Source organism: Pantherophis guttatus, chromosome 3 (genome assembly GCF_059756535.1).
Source record: "Pantherophis guttatus breed Tessera chromosome 3, ASM5975653v1, whole genome shotgun sequence".
In the NCBI taxonomy this organism is placed as follows: domain Eukaryota; kingdom Metazoa; phylum Chordata; class Lepidosauria; order Squamata; family Colubridae; genus Pantherophis; species Pantherophis guttatus.
In genome coordinates this window covers 68201481-68224494 of record NC_142065.1, presented here as the reverse complement: position 1 = coordinate 68224494, position 23014 = coordinate 68201481, and the positions used below count along the sequence as shown (strand labels likewise).

Below are 23014 nucleotides of genomic sequence, written 5' to 3'. Positions count from 1 at the left end.
TAAAGAAAATGGATACAATATGCAACATTTATATACATGCGTCCCATTCTTTGTAATTAACAAAATTACACATTCCCCAGAATCCTCAATCTTCTCTGCCTTTCTATAAACGTTAATGAAAACGGATCATTTCCAACTCTTTATTAAAGACAAATACTCTGCAATTGTCCTCTTAATTAAGTATACAATCTATCTCTACAGAAAGGAAGGCAATTAAGTGAAGTTGATACGTTTCAGTGTGTAGCAAGACAAGATTCTGTCATCATGATCATCACTACCATCATTAGCTATAAGAAGTAGAAGAAAAATCGAAATTAGTTGAAGGCTTCTCATGCAGGCTGGGAAATTCTGGGAGTTGAAGCCCACATGTCTTAAAGTTGCTAAGGTTGAGAAACACTGATCTAGTCAATATTGCATGATGTTAAAAAAGTTATACAGTAATAGCCTATTGGTATTTAGATGAGAAACCAGAGGAACATCCCAAGGCTATAGACTTACAAGTTAAAAAAAAATCTTGGTAAAGATAATGGCAAACCACTTTCATATTTTGGTCAAGACAGCAACATGGATTTGGGCTTAACTTGAAAGAACTCTACTTTATCTTGTAATACTTTTGACCCTAATAGATTAATATACCTACCTTTGCCTCCAATAGCTACTTAATGAGTTGGATAGTGTATTAAAACTCTAATTATTGACAACTCATTGCTGATTTCTCATAAGTAAGAGAAAATAGTTCTTCCTCTTATTTCTTTTCAGATAAATCAAAATTACCAAAATATTTATAGGCAAGCATCACTTCATACCTGGACAGCACTACCCTACATAGGGCAGAATCTTCAGAGCTGGAAGGATCAATATCTTCATTTTTTATGTTATATTTCTCATGATCAACATCGGTGCATAGATCTTCTTTAGGGTCACCTTGGTTTGCAATACCTTAGAAGAAGAGATTTGTTATTATTCTCTGCTCTCAGATGCATTTATTTAAGATTAAGAGTAATCATAGACAACCTTTTCTAATAGGACTATTCGGTTCCAATGATAATAAGCTCTTTTCAGGCATTTATGAGGGATTGAAATGAGAAGAGAATGGGACTAGAGACATACAGCCTGCCTTTGCACATTCAATTAAGTGGTTTGAAAGGGAACAGTGTTCACTTGAACAGCTCTTCTCTATCCTCCAGCCATCCTTTGTGATAAGAACAGCATTTGTCTTCAATTAAATTCAAGGTACATCTCCCCTATAGACTTTCCAAGAGAAAACACAAAGAGATAGGCAGAAAACCTTCAAATTCTAGTACTTCTTGCATTATACCAAGAATTCAATATTCGTAAAATAATTGATTTGATGATGTGTACAGAATGAGAATTGCACACACAATCTAACTTCAGAAATGTATGCTAAACAACTGGCATCATAAATAAAGGTTTAAATGGTGGTAAGCTGAAGCTAAATATTAATAAACAGAACCACTGTGATTGAATATTTCCTTGTCCTAAAATGAAGGGAACTGGATAGAATAGTACTTCCAGCCCCCAGCTCTTCTTGAACAGTTGTAATATTTGGGAATCTTTGGGAATCTTTTTTTTTCTGCATAACTTGTTCTTAGATAGGTTATCTAATATAGATATCAATATGGATATAGGTATATAGATATGTGAATATCTATGTTTTCATACACTGGTAGCTTCAAGATATACTTTTTACTACTTGTCAATCTGTTCTTGAGACTGTTCTAGATGCTACAAGCAGTGCAGACGTCACTGGAAGACAGTCTGTTCTCCAGAGTTTGAAGGTGTTGGTATTAGACATATAAGATCTTTAAAACTTCATAGAACAACCTCAATCACATCTGTCTTATAGGTAACTATAATTTGGGGATAAGCTGTCTCTGGCCATGTAATAGATTGTCAATTGGGACTTACGCAGATTCGGGTTTTCTCTGCAATGACATATCCTTATACATCTATTACACCCAAATTCTGAAATGTTTTTTGTATGTTTTGACACTCACATTTACCCCCTTTTTAGATACCTGTTTTAGGTAACTTTTGAGACTCACATTTAGCCCTTTTCAACTACTAAGCTCCCGCTAAGTCTTGATGTTTCATAGATAATTTTGGCTCAGAAATATATTTATTTATTCTGAATACTTGCTCATCTCACTTACCATCCAACATAGGATTTTCTTGGCTGTCCTCCACTGAAACACCACGGAATAGTGAATTATTAGTATTCTTTTCTTCATTCTTCAGTAGAAAAATAAAGACAATTCAGAATTGAAAGTCATTAGCTTAGCTGTATGCTACCAGAAACAAAGATGAGTTTAACAGAAGCTGGGTTTTAAAAACTGACATATCATTAATTAAACCCTGCTTTCCAAAATCTGTTATGAATTCTTTAAGCATTATGCTAATGGTATCTAGAGAAAGCACCTGAATATCCTTAATGATCTTCAGACTATTTAGGCACTGAATTTTAAAGCACTATAATTAAGAGAATAGTAATAATTGCACTGAATATATGACATCGCAATACCATTCATTTATTCTTTACTTTACATACATATATATCAGTAAATACCTCTTCAGTATTAAGATAGTTTGCAGGATTCGGTTCAACCATTTTAGTACAGTCTAATTCTTCAACCCAATATCCTTCAGTTTCAAAGTCCACCACAGGAGATGAAGGTATTTCCCTCATATTTACTGACGGACCTCTTTTGTAATCTTGATCCATATCATACACTTCATCCACTAACATCTCTCGTTCTTCACCAAGCTGTTCTTCCATAGGCTTCAAAATCTCATGCATTTCCCAAGATTCCTGATCAACGTCTGTTTCACTCTGCATAAGTTGAAACTGTCTCCCCAAATCCAAGTCTGGCTCATCAACAAGCTCTTCCAAGACGGGCTCATCAACAAGTTCTTCTTTAGATTCATTTCTGAAGTCCTACACAAAACAACAAACCAGAGCCAATTAGTAGCAGATAGATAGATAGATAGATAGATAGATAGATAGATAGATAGATGGATGGATGGATGGATGGATGGATGGATGGATGGATGGACGGACAGACAACAAGGTAGGTAGATAGATAGGCAGGCAGACAGTCAGACAGATCTGACAAAACATTTTCTTAGCTTTAAAAAACATTAATTTATAAACATAATGTTACACTTTAAAGAAATGAGGCTACCTACTGAAATTATCTTCTACAATTATACTGGCACTAGTCTACTAATGAACTTTCAAGTTGCCAACTTTTGCCAAAGCGAACAAACTTGTCAATCCTTGGAAGTCTACCTGTAGAGACATTCTTCCCATCTAGATTTATAGAGTGGCATATCTTAGGAAAGATCATAACTAATTCAAATGAATATTTAGTATATCTCAATTCAACTTTCATTCTGAAAAAGCCCTTTACATAGGACAAATATTATTGTAACAGAAATATAAATCTGATCAATATAATAGAAAACCTTTGGAACTGGAAGGAAGATTGATGACTCAATATTATTGATTGATTCCTGAGATGCTGAACTTCTGTTAAGTCTCTCCGGTTCCACAGAAGAAGTCCCATTATGTTTATTTTCTCCCTTAAAAAAGAAAGTCATTGTTCAGGAAAATATCAAACCCCAACTTTTTAAAAAGAGAAGACAAAGCAAGAAAGCAGTTTGTGGACAGAGTAGCTTATAGAGCAGGGATGGGCAACTATGACTCCTTTCCGACCTGTGGGCTTCAACTCCCAGAATTCCTGCATCTGAGGATACTCCAAAGAAGTGCAGAAAGTAAAATGGAAAGTTAATACAGGTAGTCCGCAACTTAACAACAGTTCATTTAGTGCCCATTCAAAGTTACAATGGCCAAAAACTGACTTATAGCCATTTTCACAGTTACAACTTTTGCGGTATCCCCATGATCATATGATCAAAAATCAGATGCTTGGCATATTTATGACCGTTATTGCCCCAAGGTCATGTGATCAGCTTTTGCGACCTTCTGACAAGCAAAGTCAATGGGGAAGCCAGATTTATTTAACAACGGGGTTATTAACTTATCAACTGCAGTGATTCACTTAACAACTGAGACAAGAAAGGTCGTAAAATGGGGCAAAACTCACTTAACAACAGAAATTTTGGGCTCAATTGTGATCATTACCTGTAGTCAGTCCTAAGAAGAAATATATAATACAGGAAATACAGAGAAATGTGAAAAGAACTGCTAGATTCAATAAGCCAAACATATGGGCAATATAAAATTATTCCCAAATCCTATGGTACACTAATTTATTTGTCTACTTTAAATTACTTCTGCCCACAAATTCCTATGTTAATAAAGTTAACGAAAACAGCAGGGCAGTTTCCTAGCTCATCATTATCTACACTTTCCACTGGCTTAAGCGGCATATTTTAGTAGAGTTTTAACTTTTTAATTAAATGTTTTAAAGTTTTGGGACTAGTGAATTACTTAGGAATATCTGAGGCTATAAGAACTCCATAGCTAAATTGTGATAATTAAATAGAAACCACTATGGACCCATGAAAGAACAACATAGTCTAAAAAGCCTTATACTTTAAAAGGTGCATAATATTTGCAACTTGCAATTATGTATCAAATGATACATACTCATTTAAGATTATGAAAAATTGCGGCAATGTATGCCTTGCAAACGTTGCAAATAAATGATCGGCAAATAAATTTAATAAATAAATAAAGGACAATCCGATAAAGGACAATATTTGTATCTCAGGTTTGGTCCTTGGTGCTCTCTGAGCTTGTTTGTTTTCTTGCAGATGTTTTATAAACCAAACTAGGTAACATCATCAGTGCTAGTAACGAGTGTGTTAGCTCTCATTTTATATGCTAATGGTTTGCTCAGTCAGCATTGATGGAAGGGTGGTTTTGCTGATTCTTTGGTTAGGAGGTTTACTTTTAGCTTGTTTGGCAGTTCCTTAATTGGGGTATTGTTTACTTCTTGATTGTTGGGCTGAAGTTAATCTTGATGTTAATCTATCTCATCTAGGTGTTGATTGATGGTGGGAAGGTGTTTGGTCTTTTTGTTCCCTTTTTGTCTGGTTTTTTTTTTATCTCTTTTGCACAGTATGTAGATGTTGTTTACATTTGTGTGTCTATTGATGGCCAATTAGTCACAGTGCTAGGCTGCTAGGAATTGGACTAGGATAGTCACTGTTTCCAAGCTGAACTTATGGTTAAGTCTGTCTATATGTTAGGAAATTAAAGAGTTTTCATTCTGTTTTCTGACCGTTATGGCAGTTGATATTCATGGATGCATTCTGCCAGTCTTCTGCCTGTTTCTCCTATGTAGTGGGTGTTGCAAGTCTTTATATTGTATGCTGTAGATGACTCTTTTTAATTCTGGGGCTGCTGGGACATTTGGACTCCTCAAAGTACAAGCCATTCTATAGCCTATCGTACTCTGATTATTATACAGTTTGTACATGTATATAAATAAATGTGTATTTTCTTTTAAAACTATATCAAAAAATCATTAATTGCTTTTAGGACAATACTTTTAGGACAATAAAATGGCCCTGCTCTATACGTTTTAGGTAATTTTTCTGACTATAAGCCTGTAGTAAAAACTTGATTTGATTTAGGTAGCCAAAAGCAGTTGACTTAATATCTTGCTTTGCCGATATAAAGACTACCATATTTCTTTTTATTGCTGTTTTTCCCCAGAACCTAAGGTCTTATGGCATGGTCAACTAAAGAGTTTGCTCTTTGTCTTAGAATGCTAGATAAAACCATGCCTTTTATTAATCAGAAAGTTACATAGAACCTGAAAAGTATATTGCGTCTAATAGCCAGTATATTCAGCCTGTACATTCCTCCTTGAAACTATTTTAAAATTCTGGACAACAGACAAATGATTTTGATACATCTAGACCAGAGATGGTTTTCAGCAGGTTCTGACCACTTCTGGAGAACCGGTAGTGGAAATTTTAAATAGTTTGGAGAACCGGTAACTACCACCTCTGACTGGCCCTGCCCCCATCTATTCTCTGACTCCCGAGTCCCAGCTGATCGGGAGGAAATGGGGATTTTGCAGTAACCTTGCCCTGGAGTGGGGAGCAAATGGAGATTTTACAGTATCCTTCCCCTGCCATGCCCACCAAGCCACGCCCACAGAACTGGTAGTAAAAAATTTTGAACCTCACCACTGATCTAGACTCATGAAAAGTTCTGAAGGACTTGCACATTTTTTGTAGCATTGGATGGTGTTTGTAAAACTATTACACATCTTGTACACTAATATGTGCAATGAATACGCTTAATATTGTACACATATATGAACGGAGAGCTCATGAAACATCAGGCAAGATGCATGTGACAAGAATAGATTATCAACAAAGGCCAAGGATTATCAATGCAGTTTTCCAAAAAGCAGAATTTTAATTTTATTTAAATCACAGTAGTGTAAGGTAAAAGTAAAGATTTCCCATATCAGTTGTATACGAGTTTAGGGGGCAGAACTCATTTCCGTTTCTTAGCCGAGGGAGTCAACATTTCTTGAAGACCCTTTTCCATGATCATGTGGACAACATGACTGTATGTTGAGGTGCACGGAACGCTGTTACCTTCCCACTGAAGTGCTACCTATTTATCTACTCGCATTTTCATGCTCTTCGAACTGTTATGTGGGCAGGAGCTGGGGCAAGTAATGGGGGTTCATCCCATTGCATGGCACTTAAGTCTCAAACCCTAGTTGTCAGCCACTGAGCCATCGCTCTCTCCACAGTAGTATAGATTACTGCAAACAGAAATCTCTCAGCAGTTGCATTCACTCTTTTCTTTAATTATTCTACAATGTTAATTGCTTCTAGTGTGATCTCAATGTTTTATTAAATGGCTGCTATTGGTTTTGTTCTATGAATTACAATTTTAATCCAACTGTATATAAGGTATATCTTTGTTTTAAGTGATACAAAACTATTTCAAGAATCCATTAAGGCAAAACACTGGGATATAAATTTGAACTAAAAAGGAGATAAAAAAGGAGACAGTCATTTCTCCGAGACAAAATGTTCCTGTTTCTGTAGCATACAACATCTGGATCTCCAATCATGGCAAAACTCAGAAAGACGATAAATCATTCAAAGAATTTATGGCAAATATATTTTGCTTCCATTAAAATCCTGGTGACTTTCGCTCAAGTGTTAACCATTGGCTAACCATGGCTTAGGGCCAGGGTATTTACGAGACTGCCTTCTGCTACCGATAACCTCCCACCGGCCAATACACTCTCATAGAGAGGGCCTCCTCAGGGTGCCGTTGGTCAAGCAATGTCGGCTGGTGGCCCCCAGGGGGAGAGCTTTCTCTGTGGGGGAACCCACCCTCTGGAATGAGCTTCCTCCCGGAATACGACTGATCCCGGATCTCCGCACTTTCCGTAAGGCCCTGAAGACGTTTTTATTTCAGCAAGCCGGCCTAGCATAATTAGGTTTTTTATGGGTTAGTTTTTAATTGTATAGCTTTGGGGTTTTAAATTGGGGGCCGATTGATTTAATTTATTTTAGCTATCTTAACTTTTATATTGTATGTATTTTAATTTTGGCTGTTCACCGCCCTGAGTCCCTAGGGGGAGAAGGGCGGTATATAAATTCAAATATAAATAAAATAAATAAATAAATTATTAAACTGGAACATGCATGTTATAAAACATAAATTGAATGTTACTTACTACCAAAGGTTTGCAGATTCCAAGATGAACTTCACCAGGTGGTACAGATTTTAGAACTTCTACAGCTTCTTCTAGATCAATATTATGCAAATACACACCGTTTACAGAGACTAAGCGGTCACCAGGGAAGAGCGCAGCACCACGTTCAGCCACTCCACCTGGCACAAGGGAACTGATCACAAATGCAGTCTTTGTTGGATCTAAGGGATCCTGAAAAACAAGCAAGAAAATGAAAAACACTTTTGTAGAAATGTCATTTCAAGTTCCCAGCTTGTTATGTTCACTCATCTGCAAAATATTCTGCTACTACATTGTCTTGCTTGTGCTATAAAGTTATACAAACATAAAAAGTGCACCAAGCCAAATTGATAAAGGATGTTAAGGAAAGAGGAAAAGGCTGGTATAAGACTGCCAAAATGTGCTTGAATTGGTAAATGTGGTTACACCAAACTGAACTGAATATGATACAACAGCCTAATAAAGTAGTAGTAGAATATCATAATGATGATCAGGCCACACTATAACAGTTCAAGTATTTAGAGTAGGGGTGTCAAACTCAAGGTCCGGGGGCCAGATTTGGCCCACGGGGTGCTTAGCTGTGGCCCACAGAGCTGCCCTGGAAACAGTGAAGGACCGGTCCGTGGTGCCTCTGGCAGTGAAAATGGAGCTTGGGAGGGCCATATGCCCTGCTCCCAAGCTCCATTTTCGCTAGCAGAGGGTTGTAGGAGGCTGTCGCAGCCGAAAACTGAGCTCGGGAGCCCATTTTTGCTAATAGAGAACTCGGGCCACCACAGGCGCCCCCAACACAAGTGACTTCAAGCTAGCCATGCCTCCCCCACCCCCCTAGAGGTCAAAAATAACCCTGATGCGGCCTCCAATGAAATCGAGTTTGACACCCCTGATTTAGAGGATCACTCATAATAGTTAACTAATCAGACTTATTGAATACTACAACCTTCCAATTTTTATATACCTTCATTCTGACACTGACACATAAATGCTGAGAATTTTCTAGCACTTTCTATCTGAAATAAATTATGAATTACAGTGCATTCAGATTGCATGTTTCTATATCATGTAATCACTACTTACATGATATAGAAACATGCAATCTGAATGCACTGTAATTCATACTTTATCCTTATTTCACGCAACTGCTCTCTTACATCAGAACAAGAGTTTTTAGATGAAGAGACTTTAAAAGCTTTTATTAAAATAATAAAAGAGCCAGTTTTATTCCCATTTCAGTTATTTAAAGTGATCAGAAGCAACTGAGGTCTTAACTATTCAAAGTGACCCCTTCTACCACAAAGAACAAAACAGATGCTAGGGCTGGCAATTTGGATGGATATAAAGAGACTATGTTCTTTTTCTTCTTATATGTTCCCTGTTGATTTTCATAGCCCAATGATTTTCATTCAATAGTGACAATTATTGTCAAGTGGCAGGGAAAGAAAGTGAAGAAGTCATCCTTCTTCAGCTTGCTAACATCAGAAAAATTGGCTACCCACCATTTTGGAGGGTGTTGCTTTGAATTCTGGTCACTGTGGTTCAATTTGGTTTTAGCATTCAGGATTTAAGTAGCTTGTTTGGGATCTCCAAACCCAATTCAGTTTGTACCCATTTTTCTAAATCTACCATTAGGGCTCTAGAGAAATTTTTTGGTTTAGTGTACCTCTTGCCATCCTTCCAGTAAATATGAAGCAGCAACAAATGTAAATGTCCAAGAGTCTTAACTGGCCCATTTCAACGAAGTCTCATTCGTCATCTTCAGGCTGGTGTTTTCGGCTTCGTGCTTCTAGGAGCAACATTGCCATCCCATTGCTGGGGCCATCCCAGAAAAGCAGACTACCAGCACCAGATTTGAAATAGTAACGGCAGTTGCTGCAGAAGGCCCCTTGCATAAGCCTGATGATGGCAGATGAGATTCTGCCGAAACGTTGCCAAAGTGCTCTCAATCTTACACGGGAGAAGACCCGAATACACCAAGATATATATATATATATATATTTGAGAATTGGAATGTGCAAAAGCAATTACTTTATTATATGGGTATGTCACCTTCCCTTCAGAAAATCATGCTTTTCCCCCTCCAATTTTCCCCAGTAAAATAATACTGTAAGTCAGCCTAAGTTGAAAACAATTTTACCAAAGCCACCCAAGGAGATGATGTTTGAAGATGGGTATGGATTCCACTACTATTATAAGCAGTGGAATCAGATTATGGGCCAATTTAGCTCCAGATCATTAACACTGACCTAGGACTAGACATTTTTTTCCAATTCCCAGAGAAATGCAGAACCGTAATGCTACAGTATCAGGGTTGCAAACATCCAGATCATCACTAGAGGACAGCAAAGAGATATAGAAAAGTCTGATTTCTTCAGCCCAGATAGGGTTGCTATAGTCACTCCCTAAGTCTAAGCCTAACATCTTCTATGCAAATCAGATATGCATAACTTTCTCTGAGGTATGTTGCTGTTCATCTATAGCATGGGTGGACAATTAATTTTCCCAAAGGTCCACATGATAAACTGGGACTGTTGTAGAAGGCCGCTAATCCTATATCCCCACTGTCACCACACTGCCAACACTCCACCCCCCACGATGCCCCAATCCTGCCACCAATGCCCCCCCTGCCAATGATGACAGTCCTACCTCCCACCAATTGGTTCGATTTATTGGTTCGATTTATATGCCGTCCTTTTCCGGAGATTCAGGATGGTTTACAATGTGTTAAGCAATAGCCTTCATATTTTGTATATACCTGCTTAGTAGGGCTTTCGCCCCCGCCCCCAAGCGGTGTTCTATTTTATACAAAGTCAGCTTATTACCCCCACAAACTGGGTCCTCATTTTACCTACCTCGGAAGGATGGAAGGCTGAGTCAACCTTGAGCCTGGTGAGATTTGAACTTGCAGTAATTGCAGGCAGCTGGCTTTACTTAATAGTGCTTTAGTCTGCTGTGCCACCAAGGCTCACCAATGCCGCAGATCAGACTAGAACCACCTACTGGCCAGATGTATAGTCTTCCACCTACAAAATGCCCAGATATGATCTATGGAGTGGCCTCTGCAAAGATCTCACAGATCTCTCATGGAGATATTTAACTTCCATCTTGCAATATTATTTCTCTAGTCCATATTTTTACTGACCTCGTTACTATTTTACTGAGGTTACTGCTATCAGAGTACTTGTGATTGTTCAGATCCGACCATTTATTTTCAGAAGCAAAGACTGGAAATTCCTTGCGATTGGAGAAGAATAGGAAATGCCGCATTCAAACCAAGGATCCTGGATATGGAATCCCAGATTGTAAGTAGAGAATAAGGAATATGCTGAGTTAGGAAGCCAATTGAATAATGTCCAACCCAGTTAGGTGCTTTGATTAACTGTACCTAAATAGTGCAGAGCTTTTATGCTACTATGTGCTAATATTTTACCGTCAGCAATTTTCGAGGGCAGATTTAAGAAGTGTTCTTATGCCAAAAGGTTATGCGGCTGTAATGATGGAACAGTCAAACCACTGGCCCATGTCTTATTATACTGTTTTCTATAGAGACTCGCACAACAGTTTAATAATGACTCTCATCACTCTTTTTCTGGATGATTAGATGAATTTTATGTACATCAACAGAAAGCACCCCTTTGAACGCCTTGCAGAGTTCCAATTGTTATTGTTTGCAATACTAGTCTATACCATAATAATATAATTTATTTAGTCTATTGAAAATGGAAAATTTCCTTATGTCACTATATCTAGCATGGGTGCAAAAAAATAATAATCCATAGTTGAAGGACTAGGCTCTATTGTTAGATGCAAACTGCTTCCACAGTGACCAATCTAGGAGTTGATAAAACTGCTCTGGTACTTTTATAATTATAAATATATAGCATAATATTAATAAGATGCTCTTTTTACATGTCAGTCATTTTATTTCACTCATTGACCAGCAAACCTTTTTATACAGGCTACTAAAAATTATTAATATAAATGAATACAAGATAGTCAAAGGATTTTAAATGTTCAACTAGCAAGCTCTGACAAAACCAATTATCTTCAAGTAGAGGGAGCTCTCGTACAGGAAGAGAAGCTACGGAGGAGAAAATTAATGCAGAAACAGTCTTTAATGCTGCAGAGAAGAACTGGTTGTCCCCAAAACAGCTGAATGGCAACTGCGCTGAAGGTAAAGAGACACTCCAAAAACTAAATGACAATTGAACAATAAAAGGACCAAAAACCATATTTGTGTTCAAAGACTTTGGGAATTATTAGTCCTTTTTTCATAAACTGTTTAGGTTACAAAAAGGGCCTTATCTGTTTATAAATTTATTTTAAAAATTTATGACTCCTCTTCCATTTTGGGATGCCAAGTGATTCACATCATCTAAAATTCCATTTAAAATTCAATACTCCAATTAAAAATATTCAAAACTAACAGCATTACAAATCTCTTACTTAAAAGGCTTCTGTAATAGATATGCTTGAAGCCCTTTTCTAAGTTTTTAAAATAAGTCCAGTCTCAACTCCAGGTTGTCCTGTAACATAGGTCCAATCACAAACAAAGTAGAGGTAGAAGTAGAAGCATCTACTTTTGCAGGATCAGCAAAAGGTGCAATTATGTACGGGAGTAAATGATCTTTTATATAATTTTGGCCTATAACGGCATACAATGTGGTTGTCTACTTGATTTGAAGTTGATTTGGGTTTAAATGCTCCATCTTCAGCCATATTCCCCCACCCCCATTATACATTGTGGGTAGCCGCACTTAGACATCTTTGTGGTTCAAAAGCCACAAACTAAGATTACAACTATGGCATATTCCTTACAAAAACATTACTACTAAGGTATCTTTTTTACTTGGTCCAATATGGTATCTACATTTGTGATTATCTGCAATTCATATTTTAGACAAATTATCTTTTTTAAACCCCTTTGTTACCAAGAATGAAATAAAATTCAATATACAGATTATACAGATGCTACTTCTATTTTGTTTCCAAATCCCAGGAAAGACTCTGTTAGCTTCTGATTTCCTAGCTTTGCAGCATTTCAATGAACAAGAAATTGTAGGGTAACCACTGAATGTTACTTTGCTCCTGTGTGTCTTCATGCCTAGATCTAACTTTACTATTACCAAATCTCTCTAGATAAAACAACAAAAGATTACACAGCAGGTAAGGGTACATTACCATCTGGCAAATATTTTTTATATTACTGTCAGCTCTATAAAATAGACCAAAGGAACAGATATTGCATAAACCTAAAGCCACTTCTGTGAGAAAAGTTATAATAGAATCTTGCAGGTCTGAATGTGCTTCCCTTCTTCCTTCTTCTATCTCAATGTGAATTGAGATGTGTGTGTGTGTGTGTGTGTGTGTGTGTGTTTGTTTGTATAGGTGCATTCGGAGGCATTTTCGTAAATAATTTCCTTGTTTATCTGATTGCTGCTAATGGCTCTTCCACTGTCCTTCAGAGCCAACCACTACACTTACTACAATTACGGAAGGGGTATTACCGAAAGTTCATTCTTCCTCAATTTTCTCAGACGACAGGGAACCATGACAGCTTTTTGTACAAAATAGTCATCATCCGTATTAGCCAACAGAGGGCACTAAAAGACCAAGTGAACCAATTTTGCTACGCATAACATTTAATTGTGTTCAATCATTAAAAGAGGTTTTATTCTTAAATTGCCAAAAGTTCTGGACTACAAGATGAGTTGCACCAACATGCAGTAAGACAAAACAGGATTTGCCAGGCTGAAATACAAATTAATGAAGGAAAGGAAGAATCCAAGGTGAGGCATGGGACAAGCAGTAGAGCTTCTAAAGGAAAAAGGTAGAAGGGACCGAGAGGTGGAAAACACTCTAGAGAGAAGAAACTGAGAAAGTATAGAAAGTGAGATATCTACCTTCAAAAGGTTCAAGACTTCTAGCAAAGGTACATTCCAGAACAGTGAACCAACCTAATGCAGGCTAATATCTGGCATATATTTTGGTTATGTTGCATGTAAACCCTTGTCATGTTAAAGCAGTGATCTCATGCATTCTTTTAGGTGACGCGTCATCAATATAGATTCTTATGAAGCTTCAATCTTTCTGCAAGCCTCAGCAGAATATAAATCCAAACCATTTATTCTGAAACTTCAAGTGTTCCTGAGAACATTTGTATTTACTTAATGTTTTATTTTTAGGAGCACAAACAAGAAAATGCAAAGAGTGAACCCGTGCTTGCTAGTTGCTATAAGAGAAGCAACTTCGTAAGTCTTGGTAAGACTAGTATTTATGGTTTAGGTACTGTAAATATGTTTCCTATAAATTTGACTCTCTCAAGTTGCAAAATATATACTACCACAAATGTAGATGAGCTGTAACACTGAACAGATATCTCCCTGTCATTTGTCCCTTCTATTTTAAGTGGCTCCCTGAACACTTTTGTTACTGTCAGTATGTCTATGCTGCAAATTATATTGCAAATCCAAGAAAAACACACATTAAAGATCTGAAGCTGTAGTAGTGGCATTGCATTTTGCAGTGTACTATTAAGAGAATTAAGGTATGAAACAATTTCTTCACTGGTTTGTAGCTTTTACAGTCTTCTCACAATTACTGTACTTTTTTAAACTTAACCCTATAATGTTTAATATATTGTTAACCACAATCCTATACGGACATATTCCTGGCTAATGTGACTTTCCCCAAATTACAAGAAATCTTTCTCTTCTTGTCTGTCACACATAAAACAGTTCCGTGAAAAAACCTCCATAGTATAACCACATCGTGATATTGCTAGAAAATTCATCAATTCTATTGCTGGATTTCATTACAAAGAGAGTTGTAGGTACACTGAACTTTAAGGAACACTGCAAACTACAACAGAAACCAGAGAACATAAAACAATGTCGAAAAATCACAAGTAGCACAAAAAGAAAAATTCAGTTCAGACTAAATACTTCATTAAATACGACGTTCTTGGTAGTCTACTTCTAAAAAGGATGATAAACAATTTTATCATATTCATCTCATTATTTCCAACTCCCCCACAACTATGCACTACATACCACTTTCAGGCCAATCAATTGCACAAAATTGGTGAAATCTTGAGCACCGTGAAGAAAAGGTAAAATATGAAGGCTTTTTAAAAATAATAAATAAGTTCTAATTGAAGTTACCAAAATTACTCCTAATAAAGGCTAATCAAAACTTTCTTGGCAAGTTCATACATCTTCTTGTTGGAGGTTTTTAAGAAGAGAGTGGACAACCATTTGTCTGATATGGTATAGGGCCGTGATGGCGAACCTATGGCATGCATGCAGAGGTGGCACGCAGCACACTTTCTGTGGGCATGCAAGCTGTCGCTCCAGTTCAGCTCCGCTGCGCATGTGCGCACGCCTCCCGCCAGCTAGCTGGTCTTCGGGTCTCTGCCACGCATGTGGGGAGGGGCATGTGCGAGGGGCCGTGCGTGCATGCACAGGGTGCATGCAGGGGGCCACACGTGCATGCACAGGAGCAGGGCGTGTGCGAGGGGCGCACACTTGCTTTGGACATTCAGTCCAGGAAAGGTTAGCCATCACTGGTATAAGGTCTCCTGCTTGAACAGGGGGTTGGACTAGAAGACCTCTAAGGTACCTTCCGATTCTTTTATTCTGTTATCCTGTTCTATTGTTCTTTCCTTCTCTTCCATGGGTGCATGGAAGAGATCGATATTTTTTTCTTTTTAGAAAGTTGTGAGAATTGTTTTGCTTTTTCTTCAAACCACTTTAAACAGATCTAGGATACCAATTGCAATTTTCAGATGTTTCCTGCTTCAAAATGGGAAACTATACATCAATTATTGGTAGTACAACAAATATGAAATTTGTGGTCAGTATGAATGTGTAATAGAGACGAGGCCCATCTTGGTTTGTATCCAGTTCTTAAATCTAAACTAGGACAAACATTGCACACAGCACTTTCTGCAATACGTCAATCCTAATCATGCATCTGATATTCTCAAAGGAAAAAAAATAGGTCTTCTCAAAACAAAATACTTCTTTCTAAACATGGACACTGAACACTCCACTGTTGGAGATAGTATAATTTGTTTGTCTGTGAGTGTGCCAGATAATTAAAATCTGTAGTTGTAGAGAACTAGTGGTTAAGGCACTAAACTAGAAACCAGATATTCTCTCTCGACCCAACTCAATTCACAGAGTTGTTGTGGAAAAGATAGGAAGGGGAAGGGATATTAGATATATTTTGCTGCCTTGAGTTGTTCATTAAAATAAGGTAAGATATAAATTGCATAAATAAACACACAGTTTAGGATAGGAAGCTTTGACTGTAGAGCAAGGGTGTCAAACTCGCGACGTCACGTCGTCACGTGACGTATCACAACTTTTTTCCTCACTAAACCGGAGGAGGGCATGGCCAGTACGTAACACATCTGGGCCATGGGCCGCGAGTTACTTAGAATTAGTATTCTCTTATTAAAGCATTAGTACATGAAAATAAAGATTGGACAAACTGTACTTGGCAATTTTATTGTACACCGTCCAGAAAATAAAAAAGGATAAGAGCTAATTATAACCAACCCTATATATCTTGGTCTTGGAAATTTAAAAGAAATAGGATGTATGTGTGCCTTAGCATACATTTAGAATAACTACCCTCTTTCCAGTGAAGAGAATACAATATTTTAAAATAAAAACGTAAAATTGTTGAGTTATCACTATGACTTTGCCTCAGTCTTAAATTGTGTAAATTCATTCCAGCTGGAGGGCGTTTTTGGAACAGTGAAAGACAAACTTTGAAAAATAAAAAATGAGTATTTATCGATCTGCAATAAAGAATATAGCAATGTATTTCATAAAGCTGTGCTATACATCTGGCTTTAATCAAGACTTCTGTTGCAGAAAACGTCAGTAAAGATCTAGAGAAAAAAATATAAGACAAAAAAAGAAAAATAACTACAGGCAGAATTGGCAAAAGAATTGGTGCTTAACGTCGCTCTCTGTTTAACATGCTGGCCTGAAAAATACAGTTTCACTTATAGAATTGAAATAAAGCTCACTTTTGTTTTTATTCTTCAGTTTCAACCCAATAACTTGAACTAGATATGATCTTTGTGCTAAAGAAATGAAGCCATCTTAGGAGATAAACTGTACAGTAATTTTTCAGGATTATGAAAGTAAAACTTGAAAGGATTGTTCAACCATAGGGGCTCTCAGAAATCATGTTTAATTTTTGAAAAAGCAACAGAAATATGAATGTTGCTATCTCATATATTCAGATGCCACTATAATCCAGTAAAAATTCGTGCTGGTTTGCAATTGAATAATGACTACAAACTACAAATGTTTGCAAATTAAATCTAGCATTAGTTCCTCCTAAAGACTTGCATATTTTAAGAACATAAATGTTTGCCAACATTAAAGCAAGCACAGGTAGGCCTCAATGTATGCCCACAATTGAGTCCAAAATTTCCATTGCTAAGCAAGATAGCTGTTAAATGAGTTTTGCCCCATTTTGACCTTTCTTGCAATAGTTGTTAAATGAATCACTGCAGGTATTAAATTAGTAACATGGCTGAAAAGTGAATCTGGCCTTTTTTTGTCAGAGAGTCACAAAAGGTGATCACATGACCCCAGGACACTGCAACCATCATAAATACATGACAGTTGCCAATTTTAAATACTTGACCAATTACTTGGCAACAGTCATAAGTGTGAAAAATAGTCATTAATCATTAGTCACTTTTTTACGTGCCATTGTAACTTTGAACAGTCACTAAACAAATGGTTGTAAGTCAAAGTCTACAATTCCATGAACCACCACGAAACAGAAGTGACTTCCAATAATTTTGCTGAGACTTGGAAATTCTCCTGTATGCATTAGAACACAGATTGATTATTTCTGAAAACTACACAAAGAGAACGAATCATTTACTGAACGGGATAAACGAGAAAGAACCAAGTTGGGACATAAAACTCACAAACATACTGGATCCTGTATTCATAGTATTCTAGGATTAAAATTAGGTACTCAAGCTTCATGAGTTCTATTTTTATGTTCCTCAAAAATAAAAATAACTGGTGAATCCATGTCTTCTGGGAGCACATTCTCTTCAAAATGACTTTGTTAAGCAGCTCATCCTTTCTTCCATCAGACCTAGAGGTTCCCTAAACTGCTACTTCCATTGATGACATTCCATATCCTTTCTTTGCTCGTTTTGAACCAATCTGAAACTGCTTATTCAGCTCCATCCATGTGTCCACAGAGCAGTTTATAAAACAAAGAGCCAAACAGATAAACCTTTAAAGCTGAATGATTTTAAAGCTGTACTTTACAGCATACTAAAAAAATTATATGGAGATCAAGAGGTAGAACAGCTTTATTTCTCTGGATTTGTATTTGAGACTATACAGGAAGAAATTAATGCCATCTTAGTTCTTGCATCTAAAGTAGTTATTTTACTATCTAGCATTAATAATCTAATACAAGTAGTTATTTGAATTAACAACAGCACTGAAAAAAGTAACTTATGACCGGTTCTCACACGTATGACCACTGAAGCATCCCCACAGTCACATGATCCAAATTCTGGTCATGGATCACCATTTGTGATATTCTCAGCTGGCTTCTGACAGGCAAAGTCAATGGGAGAAGCTGAATTTGCTTAACAACTTCCTGATTCACTTAAAGACTGTGGTAAAAGTTGTAAAATCAGGTGTGACTCACTTAACAACCACCTTGCTTAGCAACGATAATTGTGGTTATAAGGTGAGACTACCTGTATTAACTCAGTTTTAAATGCATACAGATAATTACATCAGTTAACTACTTAGCAGTTCCAAAGGTGCTTTTTTCAAGAGGCAACTAGACTTTCTGGTTTTTCTTTGAAGATGTTTCACTTCTCATCCAAGAAGCTTCTTCAACTCTGACTAGATGGTGGGGAATGGAAGGATTTATACTCCTTATTTATACCCCTTAACTACTTAGCAGCCATACTTGATTCTAAGTTTCATATATTATGCACTTAATCAGTTGAAGAGGATTTGGGGAAAAAATCCTTTCAATTTACCTGCCAGGATTATCCAAGTACTTGCAATGTTGACATTGATCCAGTAGCTTAGAAGCGACATAGAGTTTTTCTCCATGTAAAAAACAGGGAGATCTACAGGAGGTATGAATGATCAAGTTTGCCTAAACAAATCTAAGTCAAGTGGAATTCAGCATTGAAGTTACATGGAAAAGTGGAGTGCAACAAATGTTGGATAGGCAAACAAGAAATAATGTTTTTTTTAAAAAGCTCTTTCTGCATTTTAATTAGGAAAAAAATCTGTTTAAATTTAGGATAAGAAATGAATGAATTGTCTAAGGTGGAGAATGTGGTTTTGGAGAATGTAGCTAAGCCAAGGTAAAATAGTTTCTGGTGCATTTCATTCATATATACACTAATGAAGTAAAATGCAGGTTTTTTTAAATTGCCCACAACACATGAACGACAAGGAACTCTGCCTTTAAAAGATTAGTAGAGGTTGCTAATAGGTTGCCCTAAGATATCCTTCAATTTAATGTCTTCCAGATCCACTGGCAGTATGACTACACATATGAGAATTGAAATTCAAAATATTTAGATCAGGGATGTCAAACTCAATTTCATTGAGGGACGCATCAGGGTTGTGTTTGACCTGTGGGGGGTGGGGGGCTGGAGTGGGCATGGCCAGGGTAGGCATGGCCAGCTTGACATCACTCGTGTTGGGGGAACCTATGGTGGCCTGGGTGGGGCTGGGGGGATCCATTGTCTTTAGCAGAGGAAGGCGAGACCAGGGAGAGTACCAAACCCTTGTCCTCCAGAGAAGCCTCACTGTGCCTTTCAGGCTATGTAGAAGACCCTTGGATGGTGGTGCAATCTGTCCAGAGCTCTAGGCAGCAGAGGGCAAGCGCACCCCAAGCTCCATTTTCGCTGGCAGAGGTACCGCAGGCCAATTCTTTGCTGTTTCCAGGGCAGCCTCATAGGCCAGATCTAAGCACCCTGTGGGCCAGATTTGGCCCGTGGCTCTTGAGTTTGACAACCCTAATTTAGAGAATATATCAGTGGTGGGCTGCTGCCGGTTCAGATCGATTCAGGCAAACCGGTAGTTCTGACGATCACCTGACCCCGCCCACCCGCTCCCGCTCTATCCTGTCCTATATTTCCTTCTGGCTCAGCTGATTCAAGAGGCACAGCTGATTTCTGCGCCTCCGCTGTTCTACTTACCAGGGCTGCCTTAGAAGGTAAGCAGTTGAGCTTCAAATTGCTGTACTTTGAATGCTGCGCGCAAGCGCGTTAGGCAAAGCGAAGCGCACACTCACAGAACCGGTTGTTAAACTGGTTGCAGCCCACCACTGTGATACATAGTCACAGAAGGCTGCACCAAAGAATCATTATAATGGATAACTATGTTGATTAGAGATAAGAATGAAATGGTCTTCACTTTTTTATGGAACAACATTCTTCATAGAGCTAGAACAGTTTATATTGGCACATATCGAACAGATTAAACAAGAAAGCAACACACAAAATGCCAACATACAACATTCAACATCTAGTTGTATGCAAATTTAAATGCATGACAATGAGATGCAGTAATATTCCTAAACCATGATATTGAAAGATCACATGCTTTCTTTTCCTAATTAAATTTCTCATTCTCCAACTTAATGTGCCAGATTATAATAGCAACTATGGTTTGCAAGCAACCTTTAAAGCCCGGTACCATTGCAGATCTGAGTTAGCACAATTAAAAGTGCAGATGCAATATTCTTAATCTTGAAGAAAAGCAGAATTAATATGGATATGCAATGTCTTCACCCATTCCTCACCTGTCATCTATAAACTGGTAACAGGAAGACTTTCTATATACCAGATCTGGAATTGCTGATTAACATTGAGCTACATATAAACGGAATGCACAGGGATTAGAATGATAAAAACACCAAGATATGAACTTGCAACCAGAATTATAATTCAACAATCTCATTAAAGAGAACAAGGCAGCAATTTTCCAAGCATTGCTGATTGTGGCCTCTCTTCCGAGGCGCTCTAAAAATTAAAATTAAAACCTCTAATGCTGAGAAGAGGCAACTGCAGGCAACAGCATACGTCTGCGCATTGCGCATGAGGGAAAATATAGCCTGTGATAGCCATTCTGAACATATGAAAAGACAGTTTCATGTTAGTTCTTTGGCCATCAGGCTGTGGACTCTAGTGATACCCTGGTACTCAATTGCTTTGAAACTCATCAAATTTGGTACTCAATTAATTTTGATACAGAAATTTTGTCCTAGGACTCATCATTTTCTGGTACTCAACGCACAAGCTAGAACTTGTTGGTGTTGGTTGCTTTGTGACTCACTACATTATTCCTTATGGGAAAAATCTGTTTGGTACTCATCAGTTTGGGTACTCAACACGCCTCCCAGAATCAATTAATGATGAGTGTTGAGATACCACTACATTAAATTAATACATCTACAAAGTATATGAATGCAGCCAAATATATATATTTTTTTATTTTTAATTTGATTTATATGCCGCCCCTTCTCCGGAGACTCAGGGCGGCTTACAATGAGTTAAGCAATAGCCTTCATACTTTTGTATATTTATACAAAGTCAGCTTTGTATAAGGTTCCTTTAAGAAAGCATATGTATTAGAAATGGAAATCATAGTGGGGCTATATTACAATAGTTTGTGCTGTATATCTTCCCCCTTTTAAAATGGTATTTATTTTTAATACGTGTGAAATGTGGAAGATGAGTAGTTAGGATTTTGTAACTGTCACATCCCAGCCAAATTATCCAGAAAATAAAATGTCATCACTCCTCTAAGAGAACATATCCAAAATTAGTGTAAAATGCATAGAGTTACAGATTTTTTTTGACAATCCCATAAACTGAAGCCTGCCAGAAAATTATTCCCAATCCACCCATTTGGGGATCCCCTTCACCTTCCAAACGCATCTGGCATTGCTCATTGTGAGCAACAGTATACTGGAATAGACAAAGACAAGTGAGCAATGGCTAAAGATTCCAGAAATACAGAACAGAAAGCCTCAAATATGGCCTTTGTTCTCTTAGCAATAAACCTCTGTCCTGCTTTGCAAAAGTGAGTTTTACTTTGGGTGATTTATTATGTAATTACAGCAAAGAGATATTAGAGCTCATTAATTATCTCAGAGTATAACACTTTTAAATTAAGTTATCAGCCATACAAATGTCACAATGGATGTCACTTACTCACTTTAACATATAATGATACATTGCAAATACTGCTGGAAAAAGAGGATAGTTTTCCAGGAAGCTTTAGAAGTAAAACATGTCGTCCATACCCTTGCATTTGGATTTTCTCTCTGCCTGCACCTGTCAAACACCAACACATAACTTCTTATTCCCAACATTATTATTTGTTAAATTTATTTGTTGCCTATCTTGCTTTGGGGCTATTCTATGCGGCTTACTCAATTACACCATGCTGTTTTGGGATTATCAAAATCATGTGAAGTTTGGTTCCATTTGTATCCCACAATTCAATTTGTGGGAAGACCCCAAAGGCAGCAGTGATGTTCCTAATATGAAAAAATAATAAATATGTACAGACATTACCATAAATCCATTAAAAATGCAAACCCCTCAGAAATAACCAAGAATAACCAAGAGCAGGGTTGTCAAACTGTGGGCTGGATGCGTCACATGCTGGCCACACCCCTGACTGGTTTAGCGAAGGGGGGAAAGTTGCAATACATCACGTGATGCCCCCATGACGACATGAGTTTCACACCCCTGACCAAGAGTAACACTGAATAGTCAGGTTACAGAGAAAATGAATCTGTGGTCATCTTGGTGTCACCAAAGTTCCCAGCTTCCCTTACCATTGTCCAAGGTAGCTCTAACTAAAGGCTTCCAGCAATATTTTAGCAATCCTAGATAGACAAGCATAATGGCTTCACAGAGAATCGGGGAAACAAAAGAAGGTAAGAAAATATTGGTTCCATCTGGCCATCTGCACTTGTTTTCCTCCTTGCTGGAGGCAGAGAAGGAATCAAGTCTCATTAGATGGTCTAACACTGAATGGTTACTCATCTGAGGGTTTGTTGGAATGGCTCCAAACACAGGATATGCAAAACTTTAAATGGTTCCTCACAGGATTTTGAAAAGAACTCGGAAACTAACTGGAAACCAGCTGAGCTCTTTTAACATCAGATTTACTGTATATCTTCCCTGCAGCTAATATAAGTTATTTTCTTATGCCTCAAAGATAGTCACTGCATTAATCTAATCA

The 23014-nt window shown here is 37.5% G+C and overlaps 1 protein-coding gene across 5 annotated transcripts in view; it reads right to left on the bottom strand.

Annotated features, from left to right (window-relative positions):
* The window catches only part of PATJ (PATJ crumbs cell polarity complex component), a 149221-nt gene that overhangs the window by 84662 nt on the left and 41545 nt on the right, over positions 1 to 23014 (bottom strand). For all 5 annotated transcript variants that reach the window (XM_087889789.1, XM_034415224.3, XM_034415226.3 and 2 more), the window contains 5 exons: positions 7710 to 7919; positions 3487 to 3603; positions 2588 to 2956; positions 2175 to 2253; positions 807 to 939 (listed from right to left, as the gene is read on the bottom strand). In XM_087889789.1, coding sequence (XP_087745915.1) covers positions 807 to 939; positions 2175 to 2253; positions 2588 to 2956; positions 3487 to 3603; positions 7710 to 7919 — 908 coding nt within the window. The remainder of the gene's footprint in view (positions 1 to 806; positions 940 to 2174; positions 2254 to 2587; positions 2957 to 3486; positions 3604 to 7709; positions 7920 to 23014) is intronic.